This window comes from Pan paniscus, chromosome 6 (assembly GCF_029289425.2).
Source record: "Pan paniscus chromosome 6, NHGRI_mPanPan1-v2.0_pri, whole genome shotgun sequence".
Classification (NCBI taxonomy): domain Eukaryota; kingdom Metazoa; phylum Chordata; class Mammalia; order Primates; family Hominidae; genus Pan; species Pan paniscus.
Window position 1 is genome coordinate 88,841,455 of NC_073255.2, and position 11,746 is coordinate 88,853,200.

At 43.9% G+C, this 11,746-nt stretch overlaps 1 protein-coding gene across 1 annotated transcript; it reads left to right on the forward strand.

Moving 5' to 3' along the window:
• Position 1: 1 nt before the first annotated feature.
• Positions 2-5,407, forward strand: LOC134730696 (putative postmeiotic segregation increased 2-like protein 3). The gene is made up of 5 exons (XM_063605842.1): positions 2-158; positions 422-532; positions 1,468-1,602; positions 3,601-3,687; positions 5,070-5,407. The coding sequence occupies exons 1-5, from the start codon at positions 17-19 to the stop codon at positions 5,081-5,083; spliced, it is 489 nt and encodes a 162-aa protein (XP_063461912.1). The 5' UTR covers positions 2-16; the 3' UTR covers positions 5,084-5,407.
• The last annotated feature ends 6,339 nt before the right edge of the window (positions 5,408-11,746 follow it).

An 11,746-nucleotide genomic window follows, 5' to 3' on the forward strand; every position in this document is an offset into this window, starting at 1 on the left:
TCTCCCAATTCTGATCATGTTGCCATTACAGGGGCCAGTGTCATTCAAAGATGTGGCTGTGGATTTCACCCAGGAGGAGTGGCAGCAACTGGACCCTGATGAGAAGATAGCATACGGGGATGTGATGTTGGAGAACTACAGCCATCTAGTTTCTGTGGGTGAGGATAGCTTGCTTTCTGAATGCTCTCAGTTGAATGGGGTTTTATCCTTGAGTTTGAAGAAATAAGTGATGACACCATTTAATTCCTTGTGGGCACTAGCTGGAGTGTTTATATTATTCTTCATTGAAAGGTTCTAACTTTGATAAGGTAAAAAAATGGAGCACTTCTGTTATGCAGCTTATGAGGTGGCAACATCTTGTACTTTGGAGATTCTGAAGCCAAGCAGCTTGCCCAAGTCCTTCTTCTTTTCCCATTAATAGGGTATGATTATCACCAAGCCAAACATCATCATGGAGTGGAGGTGAAGGAAGTGGAGCAGGGAGAGGAGCCGTGGATAATGGAAGGTGAATTTCCATGTCAACATAGTCCAGGTAAGTTAGTAGATTATCACATGTTAAAAAACACTCATCCCAGACCTTTGGGAGTAACTAAAGAGTTGTTTATATGTACTCGGTACCCTCAGTAACACCTCCCAACCCCCAAATATCACTTTCCTTCCCACACACATACCACATACATGAACTCTTTTGTTGATTTTACATTTGATTTACATTGGTAGGGATTTTTTCATTCTAACCTGTACTGGGGACCCAGTCACTTCCTCTTTCTCCAGCATTATCGGTCACTTATTTACTCCCTCGCCATTAGAGAATTGTTGTGAGTTTTTTGTTTGTTTGTTTGTTTGTTTTTTGGAGACAGAGTCTTGTTCTGTCACCCAGGCTGGTGTGCACTGGTATGATCTCGCTCACTGCAACCACTATCTCTCAGGTTCAAGCGATTCTCCTTCCTCAGCCTCCTGAGTAGCTGGGTTTATAGGCGCCCCCCATGATGCCTGCCTAATTTTTTGTATTTTTAGTAGAGACAGGGTTTCACCATGTTGGCCAGGATGGTCTCCAACTCCTGACCTCAAGTGATCCGCCTGCCTCTGCCTCCCAAAGTGCTGGGATTACAGGCATGAGCCACCCCACCAGGCCATGCTTTCAGTTTTCAAGAGAGAAGACACCATTGTTGCCAAAGATTTTGGTAATTTGAGAGATACAATGTATGTTTTCTCCATGTGGATCCTAGATAGTAAGGATCTGTTGAATTTGAAGTGTCTATCCAGAAGTATTTTGGGTACATATTTAAGGATTGTAAAACAGTGTTTCTATTTCTGGATATAATAAATGTATTTGTTAATATAATAAATGAACAGATTAGACCCATAAACTATTTACAGTGTTGAGTCATTTCCCACAGTTAAAATCAGGATGAAAATATATAGCTGAATACTTGCTTTGTTTCTTGTACCATTTCTTTAGTACAGAACCTGCTAAGGCCATCAAACCTATTGATCGGAAGTCAGTCCATCAGATTTGCTCTGGGCCAGTGGTACTGAGTCTAAGCACTGCAGTGAAGGAGTTAGTAGAAAACAGTCTGGATGCTGGTGCCACTAATATTGGTAAGTTTGGGAGAGTTTTAAGCCACAAGAAATGATTAGTGTGTGTTGTTGTAGTCAAGAAACATTTGTTATTGAAATAAGACTATCAAGTGTTGATGTAGTAATAAATTATTATTTTTAAGTTAAAGTTAGCACCTATTATGTGCCTAGTACTTAGCTAGGTAGTAATAATACTAACAACAGCTTTTATTGTGTTCTTATGGTGTGCCAGGCAGGTGTTATGCTAAGAATTGCACAGAAATATCTCATTTAATTTGCAGAATAGCTGGGCGTGGTGTTTCACGCCTGTAATCCTAGCCCTTTGAGAGGCCAAGGTGGGGGGATTGCTTGAGGCCAGAGTTCAAGACCAACCTGGCCAACATGGTGAGACCTCATCTCTATTAAAAAAATAAAGCAGGCCAGGTGTGGTGGCTCACACCTGTAATCCCAGCACTTTGGGAGGCCAAGGTGGGTGGATACCTGAGGTCAGCAGTTTGAGACCAGCCTGTCCAAAATGGTGAAACTCTGTCTCTACTAAAAATATAAAAATTAGCCAGACCTGGTGGCAGAAGCCTGTAATCCCAGCTACTTGGGAGGCTGAGGCATGAGAATGGCTTGAACCCGGGAGGCAGAGGTTGCAGTGAGCCGAGATCGTGCCACTGCACACCAGCCTGGGACAGAGCAAGACTCTGTCTCAATAAAAATAAAATAGGCATGGAGTAGTGGCTCACATCTATAATCCCAGCACTTTGGGAGGCAGAGCAGGGCTGATCATTTGAGGTCAGGAGTTCAAGACCAGCCTAACCAACATGGTAAAACCCTGTCTCTACTAAAAATACAAAAATTAGCCAGATGTGATGGTGCATGGCTGTAATCTCAGCTCCTCGGGAGGCTGAGGGAGGAGAATTGCTTGAACCTCGGAGGTGGAGGTTGCAGTGAGCCAAGATCAGATCATGCCACTGCATTCCAGCTTTGGTGACAAGAGCAAAACTCCATCTCAAAAAAAAAAAAACAAGAAAAAAAATAACAAAATAACAAAATAAAATAAACCTAAAAAATTATTAATCAGCTGAGTAACTTTATGAGATAGAACTTATTATCTTCATTTTACAGATGAGGAAATTAAGGAACAGGAAGTTTCCTTTTTTTGGGATTATAAAGCTAATAAAATAGGATCCAGGAAGTCTGATTCCAGAACCAGTTGTCTTTTTTTTTTTTTTTTTTTTTTGAAATGGAGTTTCGCTCTTCTTGCCCAGGCTATAGTGCAATGGCACGATCTCGGCTCACCGCAACCTCCGCCTCCCGGGTTCAAGCAATTCTGCCTCAGCCTTACGAGCAGCTGGGATTACAGGCATGCACCACCACACCTGGCTAATTTTGTATTTTTAGTAGAGACAGGGTTTCTCCACGTTGGTCAGGCTAGTCTGGAACTCCTGACCTCAGGTGATCTGCTCACTTTGGCCTCCCAAAGTGCTGGGATTACAGGAATGAACAACCGTGCCTGCCCCTCTTTCTCCTTACTGGGTATGTTAAAATTATTTCTTTCAAAAGAAAAGGCTGGTCAAAGTGCAACGGTGTTAACCACTAATTGATCACAACCAGTTACAGATTTTTTTGTTCCTTCTCCACTCCAACTGCTTCATTTGACTAGCCTATGGACAAAAAAAAAAAAAAAAAAAAAAGAGGAAAGAAAAAGCTAAACTATTTAATCTGGGCTAGTAAATGGCCAGAAAGGGCTTTATAAAAATGAAATATACAAAATGATACTCGTACTTTTAACTAAAGGTATAGTTATGACTCTTCAATTTGCATATGTTATAAATAATATCAATATAAAAGCTTATAGCATGGGTCCATTTTTTTTTTTTTTTTTTTTTCTTTTTGAGACGGAGTCTCACTGTCTCCCAGGCTGGAGTGCAGTGGCGCGATCTCAGCTCACTGCAAGCTCCGCCCCCCGGGTTCATGCCATTCTAGCATGGGTCCATTTTTAATAAATACATAAATATTTAAACTTTCTAGATCTAAAGCTTAAGGACTATGGAGTGGATCTCATTGAAGTTTCAGACAATGGATGTGGGGTAGAAGAAGAAAACTTTGAAGGCTTAAGTAAGTTGACTTTTTCTAATTCTATTATAAAATAATTGGGCCACATGTCTCAGAATTTTGAGTAACACTGTCTTGGGAAACGCAAAAACAGTTTTTTCAGCCAGTTACTAGATATCATGTATATCCGTTGTTTTAGCACTTGAGGTATCTTAGTCCTTACTTTACAGTCTCTTTCAGCTCTGAAACATCACACATGTTAGATTCAAGAGTTTGCCGACCTAACTGAGGTTGAAACTTTCGGCTTTCAGGGGGAAGCTCTGAGCTCACTGTGTGCACTGAGGTGATACAATGTTTTTATCCATTCACTTGACCCCTTAGAAAAACCTCTCAGAAAGTTAATTGGAATCGTTATTATTTACAGTTTTCTATCTCGGTATCTCAGCTTCTAGCTTCTGAATTCTGTTTTGTCTCACTGCCAATCTAAGTCCTAGTACTTCTGAAATGTGGGAAATAAATGAATGAAATGAAGCAAATAGTATTGTTAAAAAAAATGGTTACCCTTATTAGAACAGTAACTTCTCAATTTTAACATAACATATAGGTAATAAATGACAGTTACCATTGCTTTTCATCATCAAATTTTAGGGAAACATTTCACCAAAGCACTATTTAATTATAGCACAGATACTAAATTTTTATAATTATATTTAAATATATATACACATATAGATGTGCGTATATATATACATATATGTGTGTATATATATACATATAGATATGTGTATATATATACATATATGTGTGTATATATATACATATATGTGTGTGTATATATACGTGTGTGTATATATATACACATATGTGTGTGTGTATATATGTGTGTGTGTGTGTGTATATATATAGATATATATTTTTTTTTTTAGACAGAGTCTCACTCTGTCACCCAGGCTGGAGTGCAGTGGCACAGTCTCAGCTCACTGCAATCTCTGCCTCCCAGGTTCAAGTGATTCTCGTGCCTCAGCCTCCTGAAGAGCTGGGACTATAGCGTGCACCACCACTCCTGGCTAATTTTTGTATTTTTAGTAGAGATGGGGTTTTGCCATGTTGCCCAGGCTGGTCTGGAACTCCAGGCCTCAAGTGATCTGCGCTCCTCGGCCTCCCAAAGTGCTGGAATTACAGGCATGAGCCACTGCACCCTGCCCTACATATACATTTTAATTATAATATCTCTTGGATTCTTTAAAAATTTAAAAAAATTTTTTAATTCTTTAAAAAATTCTTTAAAACAATTTTATTTGAAGAGTAATAACAAAACAAATCTCTATTTGTGAATAAATAAACCTTGAGATCATTTATGGTTTTACAATTCAACCTGAAAAATGAAATCAAAGCTTTTATCAAAACAAAGTATGTTTAGTGCTCTCTGTCTCACTGTCTTTTAGGTGCCAAACCTTAGATTTTATGATGACTCCTCAACCGTTTAGATCTTGGTTATCTCAGAGGGATCATCAGCTTTTTAACAAAGTTTTGAGAGAAAAGCAAGTGAAGAAAAGCATAGTCAATGCTCAACATCACGGGTCTCTCACTGAGCACACCACGCCTGGTATTCTCTCACAGCGATGTCACCATTTCTACCTGCCACGCATCGGTGAAGGTTGGGACTCGACTGGTGTTTGATCACGATGGGAAAATCATCCAGAAAACCCCCTACCCCCACCCCAGAGGGACCACAGTCAGCGTGAAGCAGTTATTTTCTGCACTACCTGTGCGCCATAAGGAATTTCAAAGGAATATTAAGAAGGTACAGTAAATTAATCTTGGTTTTCAAGAGTATTGGTTAATGCACATGAGCAAAAGATTTACTAAAGATGTTTATTCTTCAGTTGATTCTCTTGCCATAATCTATTGAGAAATGCTTTATTTGCATTTCTCGTTAAAGACTTAACATTAAAGACTTAACTTTAGGGTGATTTACTTTTTTCTTTTCATCACATAGTGTTTATTAGGACTGGGCAACATAGTGAGACTCTGTTTCTATGAAAAATTAAAAAAAAAATTGACTGGGCATGGTGGCATCCACCTGTAGTTCCAGCTACTTGGGAAGCTGAAGTGGGAGATTCACTTGAGCCCAGAAACTTGAGGCTGCAGTGAGCTATGATTGCGCCACTGTATTTCAGACTGGGAGACAGAGTAAGACACTGTCTGGAAAAATATATATAAATATATGTATATTTTTTTTATTTTTAATTTTTATCTTTTTTTGAGATGGAGTCTCACTTTGGCGCCCTGGCTGGAGTGCAGTGGCACGATCTCGATTCACTGCAACCTCCACCTCCCGAGTTTAAGCGATTCACCTGCCTCAGCCTTCTGAATAGCTGGGATTACAGGCGCGCACCACCACACCTGGCTCATTTTTGTATTTTTAGCAGAGACGGGGTTTCACCGTGTGGTCCAGGCTGGCCAGGCTGGTCTCGAATTCCTGACCTCAGGTGATCCGCCCACCTCGGCCTCTCAAAGTGCTGGGATTATAGGCGTGAGCCACCATGCCTGCCTTATGTACTTATATTTTAATGAGACTGTTTCTCTTGGTTTTCTGATAAATGAGTTACTGGAACCCTTATGAATCTGAATGCAAAAGAAACAGCTAAATGTTATGTAATTGTTGTGTTTAAAAACCAGATTATAAAACTATCTGTATTATATGATTACGGTTTTATAAAAACAAAACAACGGCCTAAATGTGTATAGTATAAAGGCTGGAAGAGTCAGCACTTTCATGTTCTCAGCGGTTATCCTTGGATGTGAGATCTCATGCACTTTTTGCTCTCTTCTTTGTGCCTTTCCATTTTGTATGTGTATTTTTTACAATCTAAAAAGTTACTTAAACATATGCAGCTAAAAACTTTTTTTACTCGTAAAGCATTTGGTGCTAATTTTAACTGTTCTGTTTTTAGACAGAGTCTTCTCACTCTGTCGGCCAGGCTGGAGTGCAGTGGTGTGATCTTGGCTCACTGCAACCTCTACCTCCTGGGTTCAAGTGATTCTCCTGCCTCAGTCTCCCAAGTAGCTGGGATTATAGGTATGTGTCACCATGACCAGCTAATTTTTGTATTTTTAGTAGAGATAGGGTTTCACCATGCTGGCCAGGCTGGTCTTGCACCCCTGACCTCAAGTGATCTGCCTGCCTCAGCCTCCCAAAGTGCTGGGATTACAGGCATGAGCCACCACGCGTGGCCTTTTTTTTAAAGCTTTTTTGTAAGTCAGCTAGCAAGAACGCAGGAAGAAATACTCAAATCTCCCTTACCCAGCTGGGGGCTATGTCAGGTTTTATAAGCATAGGGTAATGAGTTGTGATTTGATTGGATCTTGCAATAAAGTAATGCTGGGAGGTGTGATCTGACTGGATCCTGCCATGGGGTGACAGCAAAACTCAATCTGATTGGATCCTGGCTCCTGCCATGGAGTGTCCAGTTCTTAAATCAGTCTCAGCTCTTCAGGCCGAGCTTTTAGTTTCCACTCCGTGGTTGCATGCTTGGTTACCCTGGGCATGCACAGGGTACATGCCCTTCAACCTGTGGGTCCATGGCAATTGAAAAACAACTGACAACCTCATTACATAAAAGTTGAACTGAGCCGGGTGCAGTGACTCACGCCTGTAATCCCAGCACTTTGGGAGGCCAAGGCAGGTGGAGGTCAGGACTTCAAGACCAGCCTGGCCAAAATGGTAAAACCCCGTCTCTACTAAACATATAAATATTAGCCAGGTGTGGTGGTACACCCTTATAATCCCAGCTATCTGGAGGCTGAGGCAGCAGAATCACTTGAACCTAGGAGGTGGAGGTTGCAGTGAGCTGAGTTCATACCATTGCACTCCAGCCTGGGTGACAAGAGTGAAACTCCGTCAAAAAAAAAAAAAAAAAAGTTGAACCAGATTTGGTCTGATGCAGTTACAGATCTACAAACCTCACCCCCACCCTCCTGCCAACACCTTCCACTCCTCATTCTTGAGGGATTAGGGATGGAGGTCATGCTTCTGCTTCGACTTCATGCTGAGCAGGGCACTGAGTCCCCTAAAGTGAAAGGAATGAAACTCTTGGGCTTCTGAGTTCAAATGAGTTCTGGGGTCACCCGGAGTAGCTTGAAAGGCTGGTATTGTTGTAATACAAGCTGAAGGTGGAAGTGTTGGAGCCTGGAGGACAAACAGCTCACCATCCATTTAAATAAATAGGACCAAAAAGTAACAGAACAGTGGCCACGAGGGGCCCCAACAGAGGAAGAAACCAGGTGAGGTGCGGTATAGTGGACTCGACTGCCTTCTAAATCTCAGTTGTTGGCCGGGTGCAGTGGCTCACGCCTGTAATTCCAGCAAAAGAAAAGCCGAGGCAGGGTGATCACGAGGTCAGGAGTTCAAGACCAGCCTGGCAAACATGGTGAAGCCCTGTCTCTACTAAAAATACAAAAATTAGCTAGGCATGGTGGCATGTGCTGTAGTCCCAGCTACTCGGGAGGCTGAGGCAGGAGAATCGCTTGAACCCGGGAGGCGGAGGTTGCAGTGAGCCGAGATTGTGCCACTGCACTCCAGCCTAGGTAACAGAGCAGGACTCCATCTCAGTCAATCAATCAATCAATCAATCTCAGCGGTTGAACTACCCTTGACATGGTTCAGCTCTGTATCCACACCCAAATCTCATGTCAAATTGTAATTCCCAGTGTTGTGGGAGGGAGCTGGTGGGAGGTGATTGGCTCATGGGGGCCGACTTCCCCCTTGCCGTTCTCGTGATATTGAGTGAGCGCTTGTGGGATCTGGTTGTTTAAAAGCGTGCAGCCCTCCCACTTCACTCTCTCTGTCTCTCCTGCTCCAACATGGCCAGACGTGCCTGCTTCCCCTTCGCCTTCTGCCATGATTGTCAGTTTCCTGAGGCCTCCCCAGCCATGCTTCCTGTACAGCCTGCAGAACTGTGAGTCAATTAAACCTCTTTTCTTCATAAATTACCCAGTTTCTCATAGTTCTTTATAGCAGTGTGAAAACAGACTAATGGCCCTTCTGGTTGAAGGAATGCAGCCATTCTGCTTGTTTGACTATGTCCTTTCTATTCATCTGTATTTCCTGGGAGGTGTTTATCCAAGTGCAATAGGAGGTATTGGTGACCGCACAGTCCCCTCAGTCTTCTGCTAGTAAATAGTTGAAGGTTGATCATTGATCTCCTGCGTTTTCAGTCTGGCATGGAAAAGCCCCCGTGCAACTGGTAAAGATATCAATAAGCACCAGGAGGTATCTAAATCCACCAGGAGCCATAGGCATCACGTCGACGTCCATTTACCAGTCTTCCCTGGCAAGATTCTTCTGAATTGTGCTGCCTTGACCAAAAGAGGTATGGGAGGGGCTGGGCGCAGTGGCTTGTGCCTGTAATCCCAACATTTTGGGAAACCAATTCAGGTGGATCATTAGAGGTCAGGGGTTGAAGACCATCCTGGCCAACATGGTGACATCCCATCTCTACTAAAAATACAATAAGTTAGCTGCGTTTGGTGTTGGGTGTCTGTAATCCCAGCTACTCGAGAGGCTGAGGCAGGATAATCGCTTGAACCTGGGAGGAGGAGGTTGCAGTGAGCTGAGATCGTGCCATTGCACTCCAGCGTGGGCAGCAAGAGTGAAACGTCGTCTCAAAAAATAAAACAAAAGTCCGGGCGTGATGGCTCACACCTGTAATCCCAGCACTTTGGGAGGCCAAGACGGGTGGATCACGAGGTCAGGAGTTCAAGACCAGCCTGGCCTAGATGGTGAAACCCTGTCTCTACTAAAAATACAAATATTAGCTGGGCATGGTGGCATGCACCTGTAATCTCAGCTACTCAGAAGTCTGATGCAGGAGAATTGCTAAAACCCAGGAGGGAGAGGTTACATTGAGCCGAGATTGCACCACTGCACTCTAGCCTGGGCGACAGAGCAAGACTCCGTCTCGAAAGAAAGAAAGAGAAAGGAAATTCCCCAGGGAAGTACCTCGGCTTATTTCATAAACAGGTACTGAAGGAAGCAGAGGCATGTGGAGGACTTCCCCAACTCATGCAGCTATTTGGGCCGTGGCACCTGAAATTTATTATTTCAGAGTCACCCCTTTGATGACCTTGGCAGTGAACTGCAGTCATCTGTTTAGGCCTCTCCATGGCCCACGTCAATGCCGGTATTTCTGTTTGTTGCACATTTGATTTCCTTGTTGTTGGCATTTAGAAGGTCCCCTGTTTCCCAGATCACACCATGGGCATGGACCACAGAGATTGCATCTTGTGAGTCTGTAGAAATGGTCAAGGCCTTGTCCTCTCTTAGGTCCAGAGGTCAGGTTAATGCAGATTTTCCCGGCCATCTGTGCTGAAGTCCCTGTGGGGAGGCTCCTGGCTGGTTTCCTGTAGGTAGACAGCTACGCGTCCTGCCCTTCATTGGCTTCTTTTCATGAAGCTCCTGCCATCTACAAAACATGTCTCCCTTCTTGAATCACATCTCTGTTATTGAAACTCTAGAAGTCGACCGGGCATGGTGGCTATGCCTATAATCCCAGCATTTTGGGATTGCAAGGCGGGTGGATCACCTGAGGTCAGGAGTTCAAGACCAGCCTGGCCAACATGGCGAAACCCCGTCTCTAATACAAATACAAAAATTAGCCAAGCATGGTGGCCACTGTACTCCAGCCTGGGAGACAGAGCAAGACTCCGTCTCAAAAAAAAAAAAAAGAGAAAGAAAGTATCATGCTTTTCTGCATTCTGTGAATTGTTTTAGTGAGTTATCGAACTTGAGGGCATGGTGGGAACCTCCAAATTTGCAGCCAGTTGGTGAGAAGTACATGTGGTCTGAGGACACCCAAGCCTGCAGGTGTGTCTAAAGCGAGGGCAGCCTAGTGGGGGCTGGTGGCCTTAACCTGTGGCATTTGAGGTAACATCCGGGAGTTGACATCAGAATTGCATCACATAGGCTGGGTGCGGCGGCTCACGCCTGTAATCCTAGCACTTTGGGAGGCCAAGGCGGGCAGATCACGAGGTCAGGAGATCGAGACCATCCTGGCTAACACAGTGAAACCCCGTCTCTACTGAAAATACAAAAAATTAGCCAGGCATGGTGGCGGGCGCCTGTAGTCCCAGCTACTCGGGAGGCTGAGGCAGGAGAATGGCGTGAACCCAGGAGGCGGAACTTGCATTGAGCCAAGATCACGCCACCGCACTCCAGCCTGGGTGACAGAGCGAGACTCCATCCCCCTTCCCCCCCAGAAAAAAAGATAAAAAACAGAATTGTGTCACACAGGCCAGATGCAGTGGCTCATGCTTATAATCCCAGCAATTTGAAAGGCAAGGTAACAGGATCGCTTGAGCTTGAGTCTGAGGCCGCAGTGAGCTATGACCACACCACTGCACCTCAGTCTGGGTGACAGCGCAAGACCCCAACTCCAAAAAGAAAAGAGAAAAATCACAAAGAATTGCATGGCAGAGTGCCTGTCTTTCACAGCTTTAACTGCTGCAGGAACTTTCTTTTTTTTTTTTTTGAGAGGGGGTGAGGAGACACAATCTCTGCTAGTGATTCTCCTGCCTCAGCCTCCCAAATAGCTGGGATTATAGGCGTGCACCACCACGCCTGCCTAATTTTTGTATTTTTAGTAGAGACAGGGTTTCTCCATGTTGGCCAGGCTGGTCTCAAACTCCTGCTGGGATCATGGACGTGAGCCACCACGCCCGGCCACCTTTAGAGTTTTCTTACCACCTGGTTTTCCTCTCTCAATATCTTTCTCTCATTTCCTGCCTTAAAACTCTAGCTTGGCATCTGGGCGCAGTAGCTCATGCCTGTAATCCCAGCACTTTGGGAGACCGAGGTGGGTGGATCACTTGAAGTCAGGAGTTCGAGACCAGCCTGGCCAACATGGTGAAACCTTGTCTCTACTATTTTTACAAAAGTTAGTCGGATGTACAGACGGGTGTCTGTAGTCCCAGCTACTTGGGAGGCTGAGGCAGGATAATTTGTTTGTACCCAGAGGTGAAAGTTGCAGGGAGCCGAGGTTGTGCCACTGCACTCCAGCCTGGGAGACAGAGCAAGACTCTGTCTCCAAAACAAACAAACAAACAAAAAACCCTGTAGCTT

Bases quoted from the DNA above. Each gene is read 5' to 3' on its own strand.
- LOC134730696 (XM_063605842.1), top strand. From the start codon at position 17: ATGTTGCCATTACAGGGGCCAGTGTCATTCAAAGATGTGGCTGTGGAT. The intron at 159-421 runs GTGAGGATAGCT...TCCCATTAATAG, and splicing joins CAGCCATCTAGTTTCTGTGG to GGTATGATTATCACCAAGCC. The intron at 1,603-3,600 runs GTAAGTTTGGGA...TAAACTTTCTAG, and splicing joins TGCTGGTGCCACTAATATTG to ATCTAAAGCTTAAGGACTAT.